The sequence below is a fragment of the Anomaloglossus baeobatrachus genome, chromosome 8 (genome assembly GCF_048569485.1).
Source record: "Anomaloglossus baeobatrachus isolate aAnoBae1 chromosome 8, aAnoBae1.hap1, whole genome shotgun sequence".
NCBI lineage: Eukaryota > Metazoa > Chordata > Amphibia > Anura > Aromobatidae > Anomaloglossus > Anomaloglossus baeobatrachus.
The window spans coordinates 123,549,850-123,569,596 of record NC_134360.1 but is presented as its reverse complement, the minus strand read 5'-3'; the positions used below and the strand labels follow the sequence as shown (position 1 = coordinate 123,569,596).

General features: G+C 51.3%; 1 protein-coding gene across 1 annotated transcript in view; it reads left to right on the top strand.

Annotated features, from left to right (window-relative positions):
- Positions 1-19,747, top strand: part of HSD17B7 (hydroxysteroid 17-beta dehydrogenase 7) — a 110,449-nt gene that overhangs the window by 64,850 nt on the left and 25,852 nt on the right. The window contains exon 7 of the mRNA XM_075321979.1: positions 16,807-16,863. Within this exon, the coding sequence (XP_075178094.1) occupies positions 16,807-16,863 (57 nt within the window). The remainder of the gene's footprint in view (positions 1-16,806; positions 16,864-19,747) is intronic.

Here is a 19,747-nt window from a genome sequence, read left to right as displayed (position 1 = left end):
TCTTCAGCATTCTGATATGATCTTCCCCTCGTCTTGGCTGCTGTACCTGCTCTAAGATCTGGAAACACAGCTGAGACATTATGCTTGAATTCATCATAGTGCAATGATACAGGTAAAGTTAAATTCTTTTGCCTTATAGTGTATTTGTGATTTGACAGTCTTTTTTAATTTTTGGGCAGTTTCACCTACATAAATTAAGCCACAGTATGTATATTTCAAAGCTACTGTTGCAGGTATGATAACCATTTATTTTCCCTTTCGCCCATGACAGCACCACCTGAGAGATAGGTTCCGCCCACATCAGGACAGGAAACCCACTGATAAAAAGGCGGTACCTCTCCTCCACATCAGTTTGGTTTCCTATCCTGATGGGACAACCCACGGATTCTCCCAGGTCTGACCCAGTTTGGAAGTTTGGTTTCTTACCAAAAGCCGGCATTTGGGCCTGGATGCACCTCCCCAGGGCTTCGGCTGTCTGCGGTGGTGGGGCGCGGGCCTGGAGCAGGAGCTCGGCTCTGCGTCGCCCCAGGCTATGTGATCCTCACACGGAGCCCGCGAGACGGGCGCCCTGCTGACGGAACGCTGGGGTGAAGAGGAAGTGACGCGGCACCCGGAAGTTCATCACCTGTGCATGTGCAAGGTGTTCCAAGATGGCGCCCAGTGAACGGATTTCGGTCGGGAAATTTGAACCAGGGAGGTATGAGGCGTCACCTTCGCTGCATTCTGGTGAGTATGACTTCTCCCCTATTCAGGATGGAAGACAACTCTCCTCCAGAGCAGGATGTGCTGGAACAGCATACAGATTCCCAGGGCAGCAAGGGGAGCGCTCCTCCGGCAGGGCTAGTCCCTCCAGTCCGGCAAGTCGACATTCCAGGGGATCTGAGAAATCCAAATCTGGAAGTCATAAACTGCCTCCGAAACCGGTACCAGATCCGCCATCTTGGGGGGTGAGCGTCTGCTGCAGCATTTCATTGTTTAAAAGTCCCCCCTATGTTCCCTTCTTTCTTCAGGAGGTACCTCTAAGAGGCACCACTGGTATTTAGGGAAGGGTCTGGTGAAAAATCCAGCAAGCTTCCTGGGCACAGATCGGGGGTACCCCTCTCTTCCCGGCCATCCTGGAAATCCTTCAGTAAGGGTTGGATTGAACTTATCCACTAGCACCTTGAAGGTACAAGTTTTGGCCCTAGGAGCCCTCTATAAACATAACCTCAGAGAATAGATGGATTAGCAGGTTCATTAAATCCTGTGCTAGAGCGACTCCTGTCCCTTCTCCTCGCATGCCTCCCTGAGATTAAATCTTGTCCTTGATGCCCTTTATAGACGCCCCATTAAGCCCCTTTCAGATGTTCCCTCCAAGACCCTGAAGGTGGTACTACTCATTGCTTGACGTCCGCTAGACGGGTGGGTGACCTACAGGCGCTCTCCATTGTCCATCCATATACCCAAATTTTGATCGATAAGGTGGTATTGCGTACAGATCCCTCATAGCCTAAAGTGGTCAAGCCCTTCACAGGTCCCAGAAATTTATACTGCCTTCCATTGGGACCCTCCTTCCAATGACAAAGTGGACAGGCTCCATAGCTTGGATGTAAGACTTGCCCTTATAACCTACTTAGATAGGACCAGGTAATTGCGAGAATCTCAGGCCCTGTTTTTGTTATTTTACAGCCCCCAGGCTTCCCTAGAACGTATCTACAAGCACCTTGGCTAGCTAGGTGGGCCCGGGATGCTATGTCGCTGACCTACTCAGCTAAGGGGGTGCCAGTTCCCCTGCAGATTAGGGCCTTTCCACTGGGTCACTTTCTACTACTTGGTCTGAGCGGGCAGAGGTGTCTATTGATCATATATGCAGGGCCGCCACTTGGTCCTCTTCCTCTACCTTTTTCTGTCACTATAGACTTGACTTGTCCTCCACGGCCGACCCTTCTTGGTAGACTGGTATTACAGCTGGTGGTCCCTCCCTAAGGTGATTGGTCTCTAGAATCTCTCAGGTGGTGCTGTCATTGGCGAAAGGGAAAAATCTTAATTACTTACCGGTAATGGGATTTTCAGAAGCCCATGACAGCACTCTTAGTTTCCCCCCCTATTCACTGGTTATGGGCACCCTTCGGGGAGTGTTATAGTTAATGGTGTATTCCTTTGGTGGTGGTGTGATTTAACATTTTTGTTTGTGTTTTGTTGGTCCTCCCTGGCTCTGTAAACCTACTGATGTGGAGGAGAGGTACCGCCTTTTTATCAGTGGGTTTCCTGTCCTGATGTGGGCGGAACCTATCTCTCAGGTGGTGCTGTCATGGGCTTCTGAAAATCCCATTACCGGTAAGTAATTTAAGATTTTTAAATGATTCCCCCGTGCAACGATGATGGAATGATTGTCTCTTAATCACACCAGAGCAATGAACGCAGTTTAAACACAAGAATCTACGCAAGTTACCGCATTTTTCGGACCATAAGACGCATTTTTTTTCCCCCAAATGTTGGGGGAAAGTTGGGGGTGCGTCTTATGGTCTGACTATAGGGCTGCGGCCAGGAATGAGGGTGCTGCGGGTCATAGGGGGCACGAGCAGGCTGTAGCAGCGCCTGCTCGTGACCATGTGGGCCCGCTCATTACATATGCACGCCTATCCTCCCGCCCATTTCTCAGTGCAGAAGCCGGCGCTGACAGGTGGGCGGGAGGACGAGCGGGGACGCGCGCATAGCAAAGAGCCGGCCGCATGATCACCCCTGGCAATTACAGCCTGGAGTGATCATGTGCGGCTGTATTCACTGCTCCCCGCGCGTCATGAGCGCGGGGTGTAGTGAATCAGTGCACTCACCCGTCCCCGTGTGTGGAGCCATCCCCCTGCTGCACGCGATGTTTTCCCGTCTGTGCCAGTCAGCTGATCGGCACAGACAGGAAGACATCGTGATGCAGCAGGGGAACGGCTCAACACACGCAGGTCAGCGGCGCAGAGATGAAGATGATCGGTGCTGGAGGGAGTGAGGAAAAAGTGAGTATAAACGTTTTGTTTTTTTCTCTGTGCTATAGGATACAGGCCATATACCAGGATGGTATATGAGCACGATGGGGGCATATAGCAGGATGGGAGTATATGAGCAGGCAGGATGGGGGTATATGAACAGGATGGGGGTATATGAACAGGATGGGGGTATATGAACAGGATGGCAGTATATGAGCAGGATGGGGGTATATGAACAGGATGGGAGTATATGAGCAGGATGGATGGGGGAATATGAGGAGGATGGATGGGGGGTATATGAACAGTGTCACGAACCACCAGGGAGGGTCACTCAGAAATCCCCCGTGCTGGCCACCAATGTCACGATCGGGGGGTAACAAGTGGTGGTCACCCCTCCTTTATACCTCCCGACCGACAGACAGAGCACGTGACGCGCTCTCTAGCGCCCCTCTTATAGTCAGGCCAATTATGGAATTGCCCAACAATAAGCAAGGAGGCCGCTATACTACTTATGCCGATTATTGAAGGGTCCCCGGTGAGAGTAGGGTATATATTCCCCTGACCTCCGCGGGCGGAATATATAAAATCTTCCCGAATCTCACTGGCCTCCCCACAATACTCCTTGGCACAACTCACTGCCACCAACCGCTTCACGGTAACTATTAGCCGAACACACAGACGTGGGATTCAAGATCGAGATAACAGAACAACCCAAGATTAATTATATAATTTAATCGGCCGAAGCCACACTAGAAACTACAATATATACAATAGGAGATCTACAGAATATACATAGGTCAGAGTACAGTTACAATCCAAGCATGGTTTACAAACAGGCATACACAGTTCCAGCAGTTACCTTGTGCGTCTGGCCACAGGGGGGCGCCGTGGACCAGGTTTCCAGGATCTCCCTCACAGGTCTTCCCTGACTAGACCCCCGAGCAAAAGAACACTGGAAAATGGTCGAATTGGGGTTATCAACCTGGGCAAATCCAGGTCCCCTCCTACCTTAGTGACCTCAGAGGGAGCACTGCTCCACCCCTGGCTGGAGTTATGGACAATATCCACAACAGGGAATATGGGCCATAACTTTGCCTGGGAGCGTCGTAGGCGGACGCCAACACTCTCATTGTGACAGTTATGAATTTAGCTACAGAACGAGAGGACTCATGACTTGTCTACTAGTTCCCCATTGGCTGATATCACGCCTGGGGTACTTCCCAAGCTCCCACTCCCATAAAAAAGGTGTGCCAGCATCATCCGCATGCGGAAACACCATTTTTATGGTTGCCATTTTTATCGGAAATATGGCTTGCGAGATATGAACCATATTTTACTGGAGTCGTTCTGTCTGGATACTTCCATAGCCTTATAATGAGATACAAACTCTTGTTACAGGGTCACAGCAGGGAGGCATCCTGTCTCCACTGTTCCCAGGTCATCTAATCTCCATATCACAGGAGATGGCCATGGGATGTGTTGCTAGGATGTGACACCTTCCCAGATGTTGGACATTGAGAACAAGAAGGGAGGGGCACTGCCATGGAGTGATGAGAGCGATTATGACTGGAAATCATAATTCCTCTTCATATCCCAGGATTTTCCTCACACCTCCCCCCTTTTGAGGGCGCTAGGGGGCAGCACACTCCGGTGTTCCCCCGTGCGCCCGTCCGCGACCTCTCCTTGTCGGGACAGCCCGTCTGCGTTACCGTGGTCCCGGCCCCTTTTGTGGCGAATGGTGAAGTTGTATTGCTGGAGCGCAAGGCTCCATCGCAACAACCGTCCATTCATCCCAGAGACGGTGTGCAACCAGCTGAGGGGATTGTGGTCCGTCTCCACGATGAAGTGGCGCCCGTATAGATATGGTTGCAGACGCTGCATGGCCCACACTATGGCCAGGCATTCCTTTTCCATCGTGGAATAGGCCACGTCCCTTGGTAACAGCTTCCTGCTCAGGTACAAGACTGGGTGCTCTTGGCTCGCAGAGTCCACCTGGCTGAGCACCGCACCGAGGCCAAAGTCACTGGCATCGGTCTGTACTACAAACGGCCGCGTGAAGTCGGCTGCCTGTAGCACGGGCGGACTGGACAGGGCGTCCTTTAGGGCCCGGAAGGCTGTCTCGCCGTCCATTGTCCAATCGACTGCAGAGGGCAGCTTCTTCTTGGTGAGGTCCGTCAAGGGCTTTGCCAGGCTACTATAGCGTGGAACAAACCTCCTATAGTACCCGGCGGTCCCCAAGAAGGACATCACCTGCTTCTTGGTCCTGGGGGTGGGCCAGGATGCAATGGCCTCCACTTTCTCAGGCTCGGGCTTCAGAGTTCTCCTGCCTACCCGGTGACCGAGGTACTGGACCTCGCTCATGGCCAGCTGACACTTTCCCGGCTTGATGGTCAAACCTGCCTGGTGGATCCGCCTGAGCACCTGTGCTAGATGCTCTAGGTGGTCCTCCCAGGTGGGACTGAAGACGGCAATGTCATCCAGGTACGCGGCCGCGTACCCTTCAAGTCCCGTGAGCAGGGTGTTGACCATCCGCTGGAAAGTGGCAGGGGCATTCCTCATCCCGAATGGCATCACCGTGGATTCGTACAGTCCAAATGGGGTAATAAAGGCAGAGCGTTCCCTGGCCTTGCGAGTCAGGGGGATCTGCCAATATCCCCGGCTCAGATCCATGATGGTCAGGTACTGAGCCCCAGCCAACTGATCGAGCAGGTCATCGATGCGTGGCATTGGGTACGCATCGGCGACCGTGACAGCATTGAGCCCCCTGTAGTCCACGCAGAACCGAGTGGTTCGGTCCTTCTTAGGGACGAGGACTACAGGCGAGGCCCAAGCGCTGTTGGATGCCTGGATCACCCCCAGCTTCAGCATCTCGTCAATCTCCTGGCGCATGTGTTGCTGCACCTCCAGGGAGACCCGATATGCTGAACGCCGGATCGGTGGATGATCCCCAGTGTCCACATGATGGACAGCCAAGTCAGTCCTTCCGGGCTGGTTGGTAAACAACCCCCGGAAGGGGGGTGTAGGGTGGCCCACAGCTGGGACCGTTGGTCCTCCAAGAGCTGGTGGCCAACCTCCACATCTTCAAAGGATCCGCCTGCCCTAACCTGGGCTAGCATATCCAAGAGGGTTTCCGCTTCTCCCTCCTCGGGCAGGTTGCACACGGGGAGCGCACATGCCCTCCCGCTCATGATGTGCCTTCATCATGTTCACATGGAAGGGCTTCCGCCTTCCACGAGCAGGGTCCAGGGTGACCAGGTACGTTACAGGGTTGAGCTGCTGGTACACGAGGTATGGGCCTTCCCAGGCTGCCTGAAGCTTGTCCTGTGGTACGGGGACCAGTACCCACACCTTTTGACCCACTTGGTAGGTCCTCTCACAAGCGTTCTGGTCGTACCAACGCTTCTGATCGGCCTGGGCTTGAGCCATATTGTCGTGTACCAGTTGCGTCAAGGCCTGCATTTTGTCCCGGAAGCGCATGACATACTCGATAACAGACACTCCAGGGGTGGCCAAATCCCCTTCCCAAGCCTCTTTTACCAGAGCCAGGGGGCCCCGCACACGTCGCCCGTACAGGAGCTCAAACGGTGAGAATCCTGTTGAGGCCTGTGGAACCTCCCGGTAAGCAAATAACAGGTGTGGGAGATACCGCTCCCAGTCACACCCGTGGGAGTCGACCAACATCTTAAGCATCTGCTTTATGGTGCCATTGAACCGCTCGCACAGGCCATTAGTCTGTGGATGGTATGGGCTGGCCACCAGATGTCGCACCTGGACTTGCTTACAGAGGGCCTCCATCAGCTGGGACATGAATTGGGTCCCCCGGTCAGTGAGCATTTCCTGGGGAAAACCCACTCGGGAGAAAATCTCCAGCAATGCGGTGGCCAACCTTGTCAGCCCGAATGGACGACAAGGCCACTGCTTCTGGGTACCGGGTGGCATAGTCCACTACCGTCAGTATGAAGCGTTTCCCGGAGCTACTGGGGATGGCCAGCAGGCCGACCAGATCCACAGCCACCCTCCTGAAAGGCTCATCGATGATGGGCAGAGATACCAGTGGGGCTTTGGGGTGTGGCCCCGCCTTCCCCACTCTCTGACAGGTTTCACACGAACGGCAGTAGGCAGCCACATCGGCCCCCATTTTTGGCCAGTAGAAATGCTGGTTTAACCTGGCCTTGGTCTTAGCGATCCCTAGGTGTCCGGCCATCGGAATCTCATGTGCGATCCGCAACAACTCCGTCCGGAACGGATAGGGTACCACCAACTGTCGGTCCCTGGGCCACGCCTCCGGTGAACCCTGCTGGACCGTGACCCGGTACAGCCGTCCTTGGTCCCAGACCACTCGCTCCGGGTCTGAGTCCGAGGGAGGCTGTGCCGCCTGCTCCTTAAGAGCTTTCAGGCTGTCGTCAGCTTCTAACGCTGCCGGAAACCCCTGACTAGATGTGGCCAGAATCGACGAGACTGTCACATCTTCGGTCAGTACCCCGGGACCTGTGTCCTGGCCTCCACCTGACTCGGCTGCCACTTGGTCAGAAGGGGAAGAGCTATCGGACCTCCGGGAGGCCCCTTGGCTTCCAACACTACCACTGCGGGTGACAGCGGCCACAGCCGCTGCGACCGTGGGTCGTACCTGCTCCTCCTCCGTTCCTGACCAAGTCGCCGGTTCAGGCAGACCTACCTGGCTTCCTGACACCCCGGTTGTGGGGGAACCATGTACCGAGATCTTACCTGGGAGCACTTCCGCTCCTGGACCGGCCCCAATCTCACCGGCCTGTGCCCCACCCTGCAGCAACAGAACCCCGCTGTGAAATCTCAGGGGACCCCACATTTGCTGTGGTAGCCCCCACCCCACACACTGGTCCTCCCCCTGCAGCACCCTGCTCTCTGCTTATCCCTGCAGAGGGCAACAGATCCCAGCTCACTGGCTGATCACTTGTAGAGGCATTGTCCCACCTTCCTCTGACCCCCTCCCCTCCTGTCACAGCTGCAGCTGTGTGTGTGTCTATGGTGTCTGTGCAAGCAGAAGAATCAGAGTTCACTCCCCCCTCCCTTACATCATTCATAGATAACACATTAACATTGTCCGGAGGCATGTCAGTACTGGCTGAAGGTTCAGCCCTTGGGAGGGGCCCAAACTGGGAGGTTATCTGCCCCAAATCTGTCCCAAGTAGCACGTTTGCGGGGATCCGATCAGTTACCCCCACCTCCTTCACCCCTCGCCCTGCGCCCCAGTCCAAATAAAGGCCAGAAACAGGCAGCGCAGGGTCAATGCCTCCAATCCCGGAGACAGCGAGGGTTTTTCCAGGTACCAAGTCTTGGGGGGACACCATCTCAGGCCGCACCAGAGTCACCTCCGAGGAGCTGTCTCACAGTCCTATGGTCACAGACCGGCCGACGGTGACAGGTTGGAAGCTGTCCAGGGACCTACCACCACCCCCACCCACACAATACACCTTGGGAGGCCCTTGGGACGGGGACGGAGCCGGGGCCTTGGGACGCTGAGGGCACATGGCCTTGAAGTGTCCAGGTTGGTTGCACTGGTGGCACAGTCTTGGTTCTGCCACTGGCCTGGAGAGGGGAGTTGAGGGGGACACCCCCTGCGGTCTAGGGGCAGGTGGGGCAGTCGCAGAATTCATCTTACCCCCTCTCCAGGTGCTGCTGGTGGCCGCTCTCCTGGCCTCAGGGGCCCGGTTGTTGGTGTAGTCATCGGCCAGGGCAGCTGTAGCCGTGGACCCCTTTGGCTTCTGGTCTCGGATGAACTGGCGGAGATCCTCAGGGCAGTTCCACAAGAGTTGCTCCGTGATGACCAAGTCCAGGATCTCTGGTCCGGTGGAAAGCTGCAGGCCTTGGGTCCAGTGGTCGGCAGCTCGGGCAAGAGCCCGCCGGTGGTCAGCCCAGGAGTCCTTTGGTCCCTTCTGCAGGGTCCGGAACTTCTTGCGGTAGGACTCCGGAGTGAGGTTGTACTGTTGGATCAGGGCCCGCTTGATTGTGTCGTAGCCCTGATCTGCCTCAGTAGGCAAGTCCCCAAGGATTTCCAGGGCCTTACCCCTTAAACGGGGGGTCAGGTATTTGGCCCACTGGTCCTTGTCCAGATGGTGCTGCAAGCAAGTCCGTTCAAAAGCAGTCAGGAAAGAGTCTAAGTCTCCATCCTTCTCCAGCACGGGAAAGTCCTCAACACGGACCTTTGGAAGTTTGGTGTCTTGAAGGTCACGTGTGGCTGATGAGGGCTGGAGCTCGGCTAGATGCAGCTGGTGGTCACGGTCTGCCTGTCGCTCTCGCTCTTCACGCGCTGCCTGCCGCTCCGCAGCCTCAGCCTCACACGCTGCCCTGCGCTCTGCAGCTTCACGTTCTGCCCTGCGCTCTCGCTCCGCAGCCTCACGCGCTGCATGCCGCTCCGCAGCCTGAGCCTCACACGCTGCCCTGCGCTCTGCCATGAGTTCCTTGTAGCCCTCCCGGTCTCCAGCCTGGAGGAGGGCCATAGCCATTTGAAGAAGGCTATCCGAGCCTGCCAGGCTCGGTGGAATGGCACGTGGTGATCTGCGGCACGCTGCAGAGCTAGGCGATTCACTGTCCCTTTCAGAGCGGAGGACTGGTATCTGGCTTGTTGAGGACCCTTGGGTGTGCTCCTCATCTTGCCCATGAGTGCCAGGTTGTGCGATGTCCTCTGCAGAGCTGTTCTCTGGCGTCGGGCTCTTGGAGGGCTCGTGGACAACCTCCTCATTGCTGTCCACAGCACCGTCCTCCCTCTCTTCAGCTCCTGCCTTAGCATTGGCCAGTTGCATAGCTCTGCTCCTGGTGCCATCAGCCATTCTTGCAGACTTTGGTCACTGACACAGAACTGCCACCTGATGCGCCCACACACCTACAGTACCTGCACTCTGACACTCTAGTGTTGGTCTGGTCTGAAGACCCCAGCAGCCACTGCTGCTGCAGGCAGTCTTTAGTGTCTGGGAGTATGGGTCTCACACTCACACACACTATTATCTTGATCCCACCGCTTGCCACCAATATGTCACGAATCACCAGGGAGGGTCACTCAGAAATCCCCCGTGCTGGCAACCAATGTCACGATCGGGGGGTAACAAGTGGGGGTCACCCCTCCTTTATACCTCCCGACCGACAGACAGAGCACGTGACGCGCTCTCTAGCGCCCCTCTTATAGTCAGGCCAATTATGGAATTGCCCAACAATAAGCAAGGAGGCCGCTATACTACTTATGCCGATTTATTGAAGGGTCCCCGGTGAGAGTAGGGTATATATTCCCCCGACCTCCGCGGGCGGAATATATAAAATCTTCCCGAATCTCACTGGCCTCCCCACAATACTCCTTGGCACAACTCACTGCCACCAACCGCTTCACGGTAACTATTAGCCGAACACACAGACGTGGGATTCAAGATCGAGATAACAGAACAACCCAAGATTAATTATATAATTTAATCGGCCGAAGCCACACTAGAAACTACAATATATACAATAGGAGATCTACAGAATATACATAGGTCAGAGTACAGTTACAATCCAAGCATGGTTTACAAACAGGCATACACAGTTCCAGCAGTTACCTTGTGCGTCTGGCCACAGGGGGGCGCCGTGGACCAGGTTTCCAGGATCTCCCTCACAAGTCTTCCCTGACCAGACCCCCGAGCAAAAGAACACTGGAAAATGGTCGAATTGGGGTTATCAACCTGGGCAAATCCAGGTCCCCTCCTACCTTAGTGACCTCAGAGGGAGCACTGCTCCACCCCTGGCTGGAGTTATGGACAATATCCACAACAGGGAATATGGGCCATAACTTTGCCTGGGAGCGTCGTAGGCGGACGCCAACGCTCTCATTGTGACAGTTATGAATTTAGCTACAGAACGAGAGGACTCATGACTTGTCTACTAGTTCCCCATTGGCTGATATCACGCCTGGGGTACTTCCCAAGCTCCCACTCCCATAAAAAAGGTGTGCCAGCATCATCCGCATGCGGAAACACCATTTTTATGGTTGCCATTTTATCGGAAATATGGCTTGCGAGATATGAACCATATTTTACTGGAGTCGTTCTGTCTGGATACTTCCATAGCCTTATAATGAGATACAAACTCTTGTTACAGGGTCACAGCAGGGAGGCATCCTGTCTCCACTGTTCCCAGGTCATCTAATCTCCATATCACAGGAGATGGCCATGGGATGTGTTGCTAGGATGTGACACCTTCCCAGATGTTGGACATTGAGAACAAGAAGGGAGGGGCACTGCCATGGAGTGATGAGAGCGATTATGACTGGAAATCATAATTCCTCTTCATGTCCCAGGATTTTCCTCACAAACAGGACGGGGCTATATGAACAGGACGGGGCTATATGAACAGGACGGGGCTATATGAACAGGACGGGGCTATATGAACAGGACGGGGCTATATGAACAGGACGGGGCTATATGAACAGGACGGGGCTATATGAACAGGACGGGGCTATATGAACAGGACGGGGCTATATGAACAGGACGGGGCTATATGAACAGGACGGGGCTATATGAACAGGACGGGGCTATATGAACAGGACGGGGCTATATGAACAGGACGGGGCTATATGAACAGGACGGGGCTATATGAACAGGACGGGGCTATATGAACAGGACGGGGCTATATGAACAGGACGGGGCTATATGAGCAGGACGGGGCTATATGAGCAGGACGGGGCTATATGAGCAGGACGGGGCTATATGAGCAGGACGGGGCTATATGAGCAGGACGGGGCTATATGAGCAGGACGGGGCTATATGAGCAGGACGGGGCTATATGAGCAGGACGGGGCTATATGAGCAGGACGGGGCTATATGAGCAGGACGGGGCTATATGAGCAGGACGGGAGTATATGAGCAGGACGGGAGTATATGAGCAGAATGGATGGGGGAATATGAGCAGGATGGGGGTATATGAACAGGATGGGGGTATATGAGCAGGATGGATAGGGGGTATACCAATAGGATGGGGGTATACCAATAGGATGGGGGTATACCAATAGGATGGGGGTATATGAACAGGATGGGAGTATATGAGCAGGATGGGAGTATATGAGCAGGATGGGAGAGTATATGAGCAGGATGGGAGAGTATATGAGCAGGATGGGGGAATATGAGCAGGATGGGGGAATATGAGCAGGATGGGGGAATATGAGCAGGATGGGGGTATATGAGCAGGATAGATAGGGGGTATACCAATAGGATGGGGGTATATCAATAGGATCGGGGTATATGAACAGGATGGGAGTATATGAGCAGGATGGATGGGGGAATATGAGCAGGATGGGGGTATATGAACAGGATGGGAGTATATGAGCAGGCAGGATGGGCCTATATGAGCAGGATGGGGGAATATGAGCAGGATGGGGGAATATGAGCAGGATGGGGGTATATGAGCAGGATGGGGGTATATGAGCAGGATGGGGGTTTATAGCAGGTTTATATACAAGGCAGGAGGATCATTACCAGGATGGGGTACCTTAGTAGAGAATTTGGGGACATTACCCCCATAACAGTGTCAGCAGCAGATCCTCGCCCCATATCAGTGTGTCATGACCACATTTTTGGCTTAAAATTTTTTTCTCCCATTTTCCTCCTCTAAAACCAGGGTGCGTCTTATAGTCCGGTGCGTCTTATAGTCCGAAAAATACGGTAATTGATGATATTTTTGCATTTAGAGATGTGACATTCAAGCCCTGGAAGTTTCTATAAACGATATTAACTGTATCTGGTCTGAATTAAAATTTGCAATAAATTTTCATTTGGAGAAAATTAATTTTCCAGAGACAGTGTTCATTAAAGGTGAAACTCATATTCTATACACTGATTTATATAGAAAATCGACCAATATAAATAACCTTCTCTCTAGCAACCATCCTCCACATTTCCACAGTAATAATTCTATGAACAAGATGATTTACCATATTTTTTGGATTATAAGACGCACTTTTCCTCCCACAAATTTGGGAGGAAAATGAGGGGTGAGTCTTAAAATCCAAATGTAGCATACGGACAGGTGGAGAATGAGCACTGTGCTGGCTCCGTGCGAGCTGTTGTGGCGGCTCTCTGTGCGGGTGGCTGTCTATGCGGGCGGCTCTCTGGCTGTGTGTGCGAGCAGGCGGCTGGCTGTCTGTGCGGAAGGCTGTGTGGAGCAGGGCAGTGCGGCGGATGTCCCAGATACTCTGGCTTCAAATAATGGTGCCTAGAGTCGGCACGTACGCAGATTGAGCTCTCGGCTAATCATTAAGCCAAGAGCTCCATCTGCGCACGCACTAACTCTGGGCGCTGTTTTTCTGAAGCCCGCACTGCTGACAGAGCATCTGTGACACTCGCCGCACTGCCCTGCTCCACACTGCCATCACAGCCCCCACGTCTGCCATCACAGCCCCCACGGCTACCAGCACAGACCCCACCGCAGCACTTGCAGCACCACCCTACTCCAGCACCGCTCCTGCCTCCTGTGACCCCACTGCACCACTGCTGCCACCCTCCCTCCAGTAAGACACTACTGGAGTATAAGATGAACCCTTTTTTTTTTTTTAAACCTTTTTTCATCATTAAACTTGGGGTGCGTCTTATAATTTGGTGCGTCTTAGAAAACAAAAGTACGGTAATTACTTTTATCGATTTGCATTTATTTCCATTGATTTTAGTTTTTTCTCCTACCTTCCATCTCTACTTTAGTTAAAAAAAAAAAACAAGTCTTATTTCATTAGAGGAGATCCTAGGGACTAAATTGTTAAGCATGTTAATTGTATTAGTAGGACACATTTGACAAATGAGAGCGGTGTATCTCTTACTAGGATCATGGACCTCATTTATTCTTTGTGTGAAGTTTGATGCATTCATTATGTTCTGATTGAGAAAGGCTTATACTGAAGCCGAAACGTGTACCTGTGACACCTGCCCATGCATGGGATTGAACACAAAGGATTTGACTTACAAAGAATACAAGGAGTAACTGTCTACTTTGCTCCGCTGTGATTAGATATACACTAGAGATCAAAATTAGAGAACACTGTACGATCACTTGCTTTTTTCAGAAATAATGTAATTTACATTGATGAACATTTGAAGGTTTTGTGTAAGGGGTACACCATGCCACTAGAAGAGTATTTTACAAAAGATCCAAAGTTTATCAATATAAATCCTTTGTTTTGCCCAAAACATGATGACCATAATTGGAGAACAATGATTGTAGCACAGAGAAAGATTATAAGTAAATTTCCTGAAGGTAACAACAGTCATCAATCAGTATGACATGTACAGGTCTTTGATTTGAATGACTTCAGCACGTCTATGGCCACCGGACATCACTAGTCTCTCACACTACTCTGGTGTGATTTTGGTCCACTCTTCTTCCAGTCTCTTCCAGAGTTCTTGGACTGTTGTGGGTTTGTTAGCCATAACCTTGTCACCAAGGATTTTCCAGAGGTTTTCTATTGGATTTAGATCAGGATTCTGGGCTGGCCATTTCATTGATGCAGTGTTTTTCTGTTTCAAGAAACTGCTTTAACCATTTTGCTGTGTGACAGGGGGCATTGCCTGCATGAAAATTGCTGGGTGATTGAGTGATGAATGCAAGTAAGGAACCATGTGTTGTTGAAGAAGTTTCTGATACAGACTTGCTTTCTCTCTGCCATGTAGCTGTTTGAGAGGTCCAACTCCTGCTGCAGAATACATTCTCGAAACCATGACACATCCTCCACCACTTTTTACTGACTTCTTAACACACTTTGGGTTCAGTCAGTTTGGCGACAAACATAATGTTTCCCATCAGACCAAAATAAATTACCTTGCTTTCATCACTAAAAGGAACCATGGACACTTCTCCTCTGTCCACACAACATGCTCCTCACCAAAGGTGAGTCTAGCCTTTTGATTCCTTCTGCTGATGAGAGGTTTGGTCTCAGCAGAGTGGGCTTTCAGTCCAAATGCTCTTAAACTTTGTGACACTGTATGACAAAACAGATCCTTACCGTGTTCAGTGCTGAACTGGTGAGCAATTCCAGCTGCAGTGTTGAAACGATTACCCATGGAGAGTCTCTGCATTATCCTGTCCTCTCTTGCATTTGTCTTTCAAGGGCGACCAACCTTCTGAGAGACTTGAATGAGTTTTTGATGATGTAAAGATGCAATGTTCTTGAAATCACAGACTTGGAACAACTAACTTCTCTTGCTTTGGCTTTTATCTGGACAATCTGTTTGCAGAGGCTTTCAGTCACTTTGGAATGGCAGACCATTTTTGCAAAGTCAGTGCAAACTGGTACGTTGGGCTACCAGTTAAATAGGGTTTGCCAAATAATTAAGGAAATTAGCACCAGGTGCCAGATTAACACAAATAACTTGCAGGAATCTGAAAGTCTTCTCTAATTTTGATCAATATTCTTTTAATTTATGTCATTTACATTTTATGTGCTTTTGTAAAAAAATAAATTTTATGAAATAAGCTTAAAATACTGTTACTTTACTCATGTTAGAATATAATCACATAGAACAACACAATGACCGCAACATTTAACATTTTGGATTGCTAGTGGGGTACCACAGGGTTCTGTATTGGGCCCTCTACTATTTAATATATTTATTAATAATCTGGTGGATGGCTTACACAGTAAAATATCAATATTTGCAGATGATGCAAAACTATGTAAGGTAGTTAACACAATGGAGGACCGTTTGCAACTACAGATGGATTTGAGTAAATTGGAGAATTGGGCTGAAAAATGTCAAATGAAGTTTAACACACATAAGTGTAAGGTTATGCACATGGGAAGGAGAAACAGATGCTACGATTACTTAATAAATGAAAAACTGCTGGGAAAATCAAACATGGAAAAAGACTTAGGCATATTAGTCAATAAGAAGATAAATTGGAGTGCCGAGTGTCAGGCAGCTGCCACCAAAGCAAATAGGGTGATGGGATGCATTAGAAGAGGTCTGGGGGCATGAGATGACAACATCATTCTCCCTCTGTACAAATCACTCGTCAGACCACACTTGGAGTATTGTGTGCAATTTTGGGCGCCGGTGCTCAAGAAAGATATTCCTGAACTTGAAAGGGTTCAGAGGTGGGAAACTAAAATAATAAATGGAGTGGGTGCATTAGAATACCCAGAAAGATTATCAAAATGAGGTCTATTTACTCTAGAAAAGAGAAGACTTAGGGGAGACCTAATAAATATGTACAAGTATATCAGAGGGCAATACAAAGATCTCTCCCATGATCTGTTTGTACCAAGGACTGTGACAGGAACAAGGGGACATTCTCTTCGTTTGGAGGAAAGAAAATTTCTGCACCAACATAGAAGAGGGTTCTTCACTGTAAGAGCAGTGAGGCTCTGGAACACTCTTCCTGAGAAATTGGTGATGGCCAACTCACTGAATGAATTTAAGAGCGGAATGGATGCTTTTCTTGATAGCAATTGTATAGAAGGTTATGAATAACACAATATTACAGGTAGATAGTTGACCCAGCTTAGGAGTAAAAAAAATTTCCCTATGAAGAAATTTGGCTTCTACTCTGTGGGTTTTTGCCTTCCACAGGTTCAACCCTGCAGAACAGCGGCACTAAAAATAGGCTGAACTAGATGGACATAAGGTCTTCCTTCAGCGTAACAAACTATGTTACTTCCAATAGGTGGCGCTTGAGTTTGTCTTCTTCCTCCCCGGAGAGACAATTTGACAATTTGCAACATTTAAGAAATTGTGTGTTGTTCTCTCATTCTGATCATCAGAGTATATATAATATAATATATATATATAATAATTTGTGTGTGAAACAACTGAAAAATTACTATCCATTTAATATATCTACGTATTTTTTTCAATAAATTCTGCAGGTCCGCATGTTTACAAATTCCTTTACCATTTCCCCATATAATGGAGCTGAAGCCTTGGTAAGTTTTTTAAGCTGAACATTTGAATGCAATTATTTTCATTTTAAGACATTTTTAGTAAATTCTAGGACTGACTCTTACTCTGGCTCTGTCTGGTCCTGATGGAGAATAACGGTCATGTACACAGTTCTCAGGCCATGAAGTGGGTGCGACTGCAATGGGTTACTCTATCTGCAAGTAGTCAACCATGCACTTTCCTTCACCTTAGGCTGCAGATTGCACATAAATCACACCGCACTCAGTCCTGATACACAACATGCTGTCACCAATAGCCAAACAGGGTGGTGCGTTCCCAAAATACACACTGCTGTCTGACAGATAAGAGGCCACATGCTCTCAGTTTTCATGTAGAGTTTGGTAGGATGTCCAGAGTGAAGTTGATGAGTATTTTATGCAGCACTTTTTTTGTAAAAAAATATTTGCCGGTATGCATCTCTGAGACAATGAGCGGGGGAGCGGTCAGGTGCTGGCGGCTGAGATTCAAGAGCGAGGGGGGGATCTGTCAGCCGGCGGCCGAGATTGAGGAGCGGGGAGGGGGTGCTGTTGGGTGGCCGGGAGATCCTGTGCACGGTTTACCTGTTGAGGCACTTGGCGGAAAACGGTTGTCCCCATACAGCTCCGCCCCCCGGCCGCATTGCTGCCCCCCTGAATATAGTGCCGCCTGAGCAAACTGCTCAACTTGTCCAATGGACGGTGCGGCCCTGTTTCTCATTATTCAGTTTTGTAGTCTGTACACTAATTTTAATCAAGGAGGGGAGCAGCGGCTGATGGGGAGAGCGGTGGCAGATGGAGGAGACAGCGGCTGATGGAGGCGGCAGCAACTGATGGGGAGAGCGGTGGCAGATGGAGGGGGCAGCGGCTGAAGAGGAGAGCGGTGGCAGATGGAGGAGGCAGCGGCTGATGGGGAGCGCAGCGGCTGATGGAGGGGGGGAGGTAGATGGAGAGAGCGGTGGCAGATGGAGGAGGCAGCGGCTGATGGGGAGAGCAGTGGCAGATGGAGGGGGCAGCGGCTGATGGGGGGAGCAGCGGCAGATGGAGGGGGACAGCAGATGGAGGGGGGGGTGGCGGAGGTGGCTATAACTTACTGATGCACACTGCAGGGATAGCTCTCCTCAGCTTCCACAGACGCCGGAGTGAAGCTGAGGGGAGCGGTCACCAGCCCCAGATCCACACTGATTGGAGAGACCGGCCTTGTGACCGATGTCTCCAATCAGAACTGGTGGCGGGTGATGCAGAGGTCACCCAGTTCCAGCCAATGATCAGTGCTATAGCTGCACTGATCATGGCTGGATTTCAATGTTTCAACCATTTGTAATGGCTCAAACATTATAGTGGCTGTGATTGGCTGAAAGGCATTCGTCAGCCAATCACAGCCTCCGTAGGTCTGGGGAGGCACCACACCTCCTGAGATCAGGCAGGTCCTGCAGCTCCAGTTGCTGCTCTGCTTGTGCCTCCGCTCCACACATGGCTAATTTGTATAGTTTACAAATGAGCCATGTGGACAGAGCCAGAGGTGCTGGCCATCAGCGCTCTTCAGATTTTCCAGTACGCCGTACCAGCACGTACCGCCGCAACAAAAGCACTGATTTTATGTATTTTTGACTCTATTTTCACTGCTCAAAAAAAATGCAGGGTATTTACCGTTTTGGTAAAGTACATTGGACTTACAGACATCTCACACCCATTGTGCTTTTTTTCTTTGTCGCTCTATTGGGAGACCCAGACAATTGGGTGTATAGCTACTGCCTCCGGAGGCCACACAAAGTATTACACTTAAAAGTGTAAGGCCCCTCCCCTTCTGCCTATACACCCCCCGTGGGATCACGGGCTCCTCAGTTTTCATGCTTTGTGCGAAGGAGGTCAGACATCCACGCATAGCTCCACTGTTTTAGTCAGCAGCAGCTGCTGACTATGTCGGATGGAAGAAAAGTGGGCCCATATGGGGCCCCCAGCATGCTCCCTTCTCACCCCACTCTTGTCGGCGGTGTTTGTTAAGGTTGAGGTATCCATTGCGGGTACGGAGGCTGGAGCCCACATGCTGCTTTCCTTCCCCATCCCCCTCAGGGCTCTGGGTGAAGTGGGATCTTACCGGTCTCCAGGCACTGAGACCGTGCTCCATCCACAGACCCGGAGAACCTGCTGGATATGGAGCTGAGTATCGTCAGGGACAGGGCCCTGCTACATTAAGGTACTCTGTGTCCCCGTACAAATCGCGCACACACACACCAGCATGCTGGGTGTGTTAGTGCGCCGGGGACAACAGCGCGGAGCGCTTGTGCTATTACTCACTGCAGCTTAGCTGAGTGAGTTTATGTATTAGGAACTGCCGCGCCGGCCGCTGCTGGCTGTTTTTACACTGTGGCGCGGCTGGGACTTGTGGTGCGCCGGGGACTTCCGCGCTGGCCGTGCTTATACGACGGCCGCGCGTATAAATCGAGTCCCCGGCTTTTGCGGCCTAGTTTCGTTTCGTTCCCGCCCCCAGGCCTGCCAGTCAGGGGAAGGGCGGGACGCTGTTCAGAACGTCAGCGCCGAGGGCTGGAGTCTGCTTAGCATACTCCAGCCCCCTCACTGGGCACAGTGAGACGCCAGTTTCCCGCACTTTGTCTGGGGCATGCCCACGGCCCGCCCCTCTCCACAGGACGCCGGCAGCCATTCCTGTTTGCAGTCTGAGCTGGAGAAGGGAGACAAGCTCTTGGAGACCCAGACACAGGATTCGGGCGACCACACGCCCGCTTTTGAGCGGGCGGTAAGCAGCACCTGAGGTGCTGACCCCACTAGTGCCGAAGTGTTCATTTGTACTTTATGCTTGTATGTTATACATTGCACTGTACGGTCGCTATTCTTGGCTATATACCCTCCTAGATGGCTAGACAACAGCATGTCG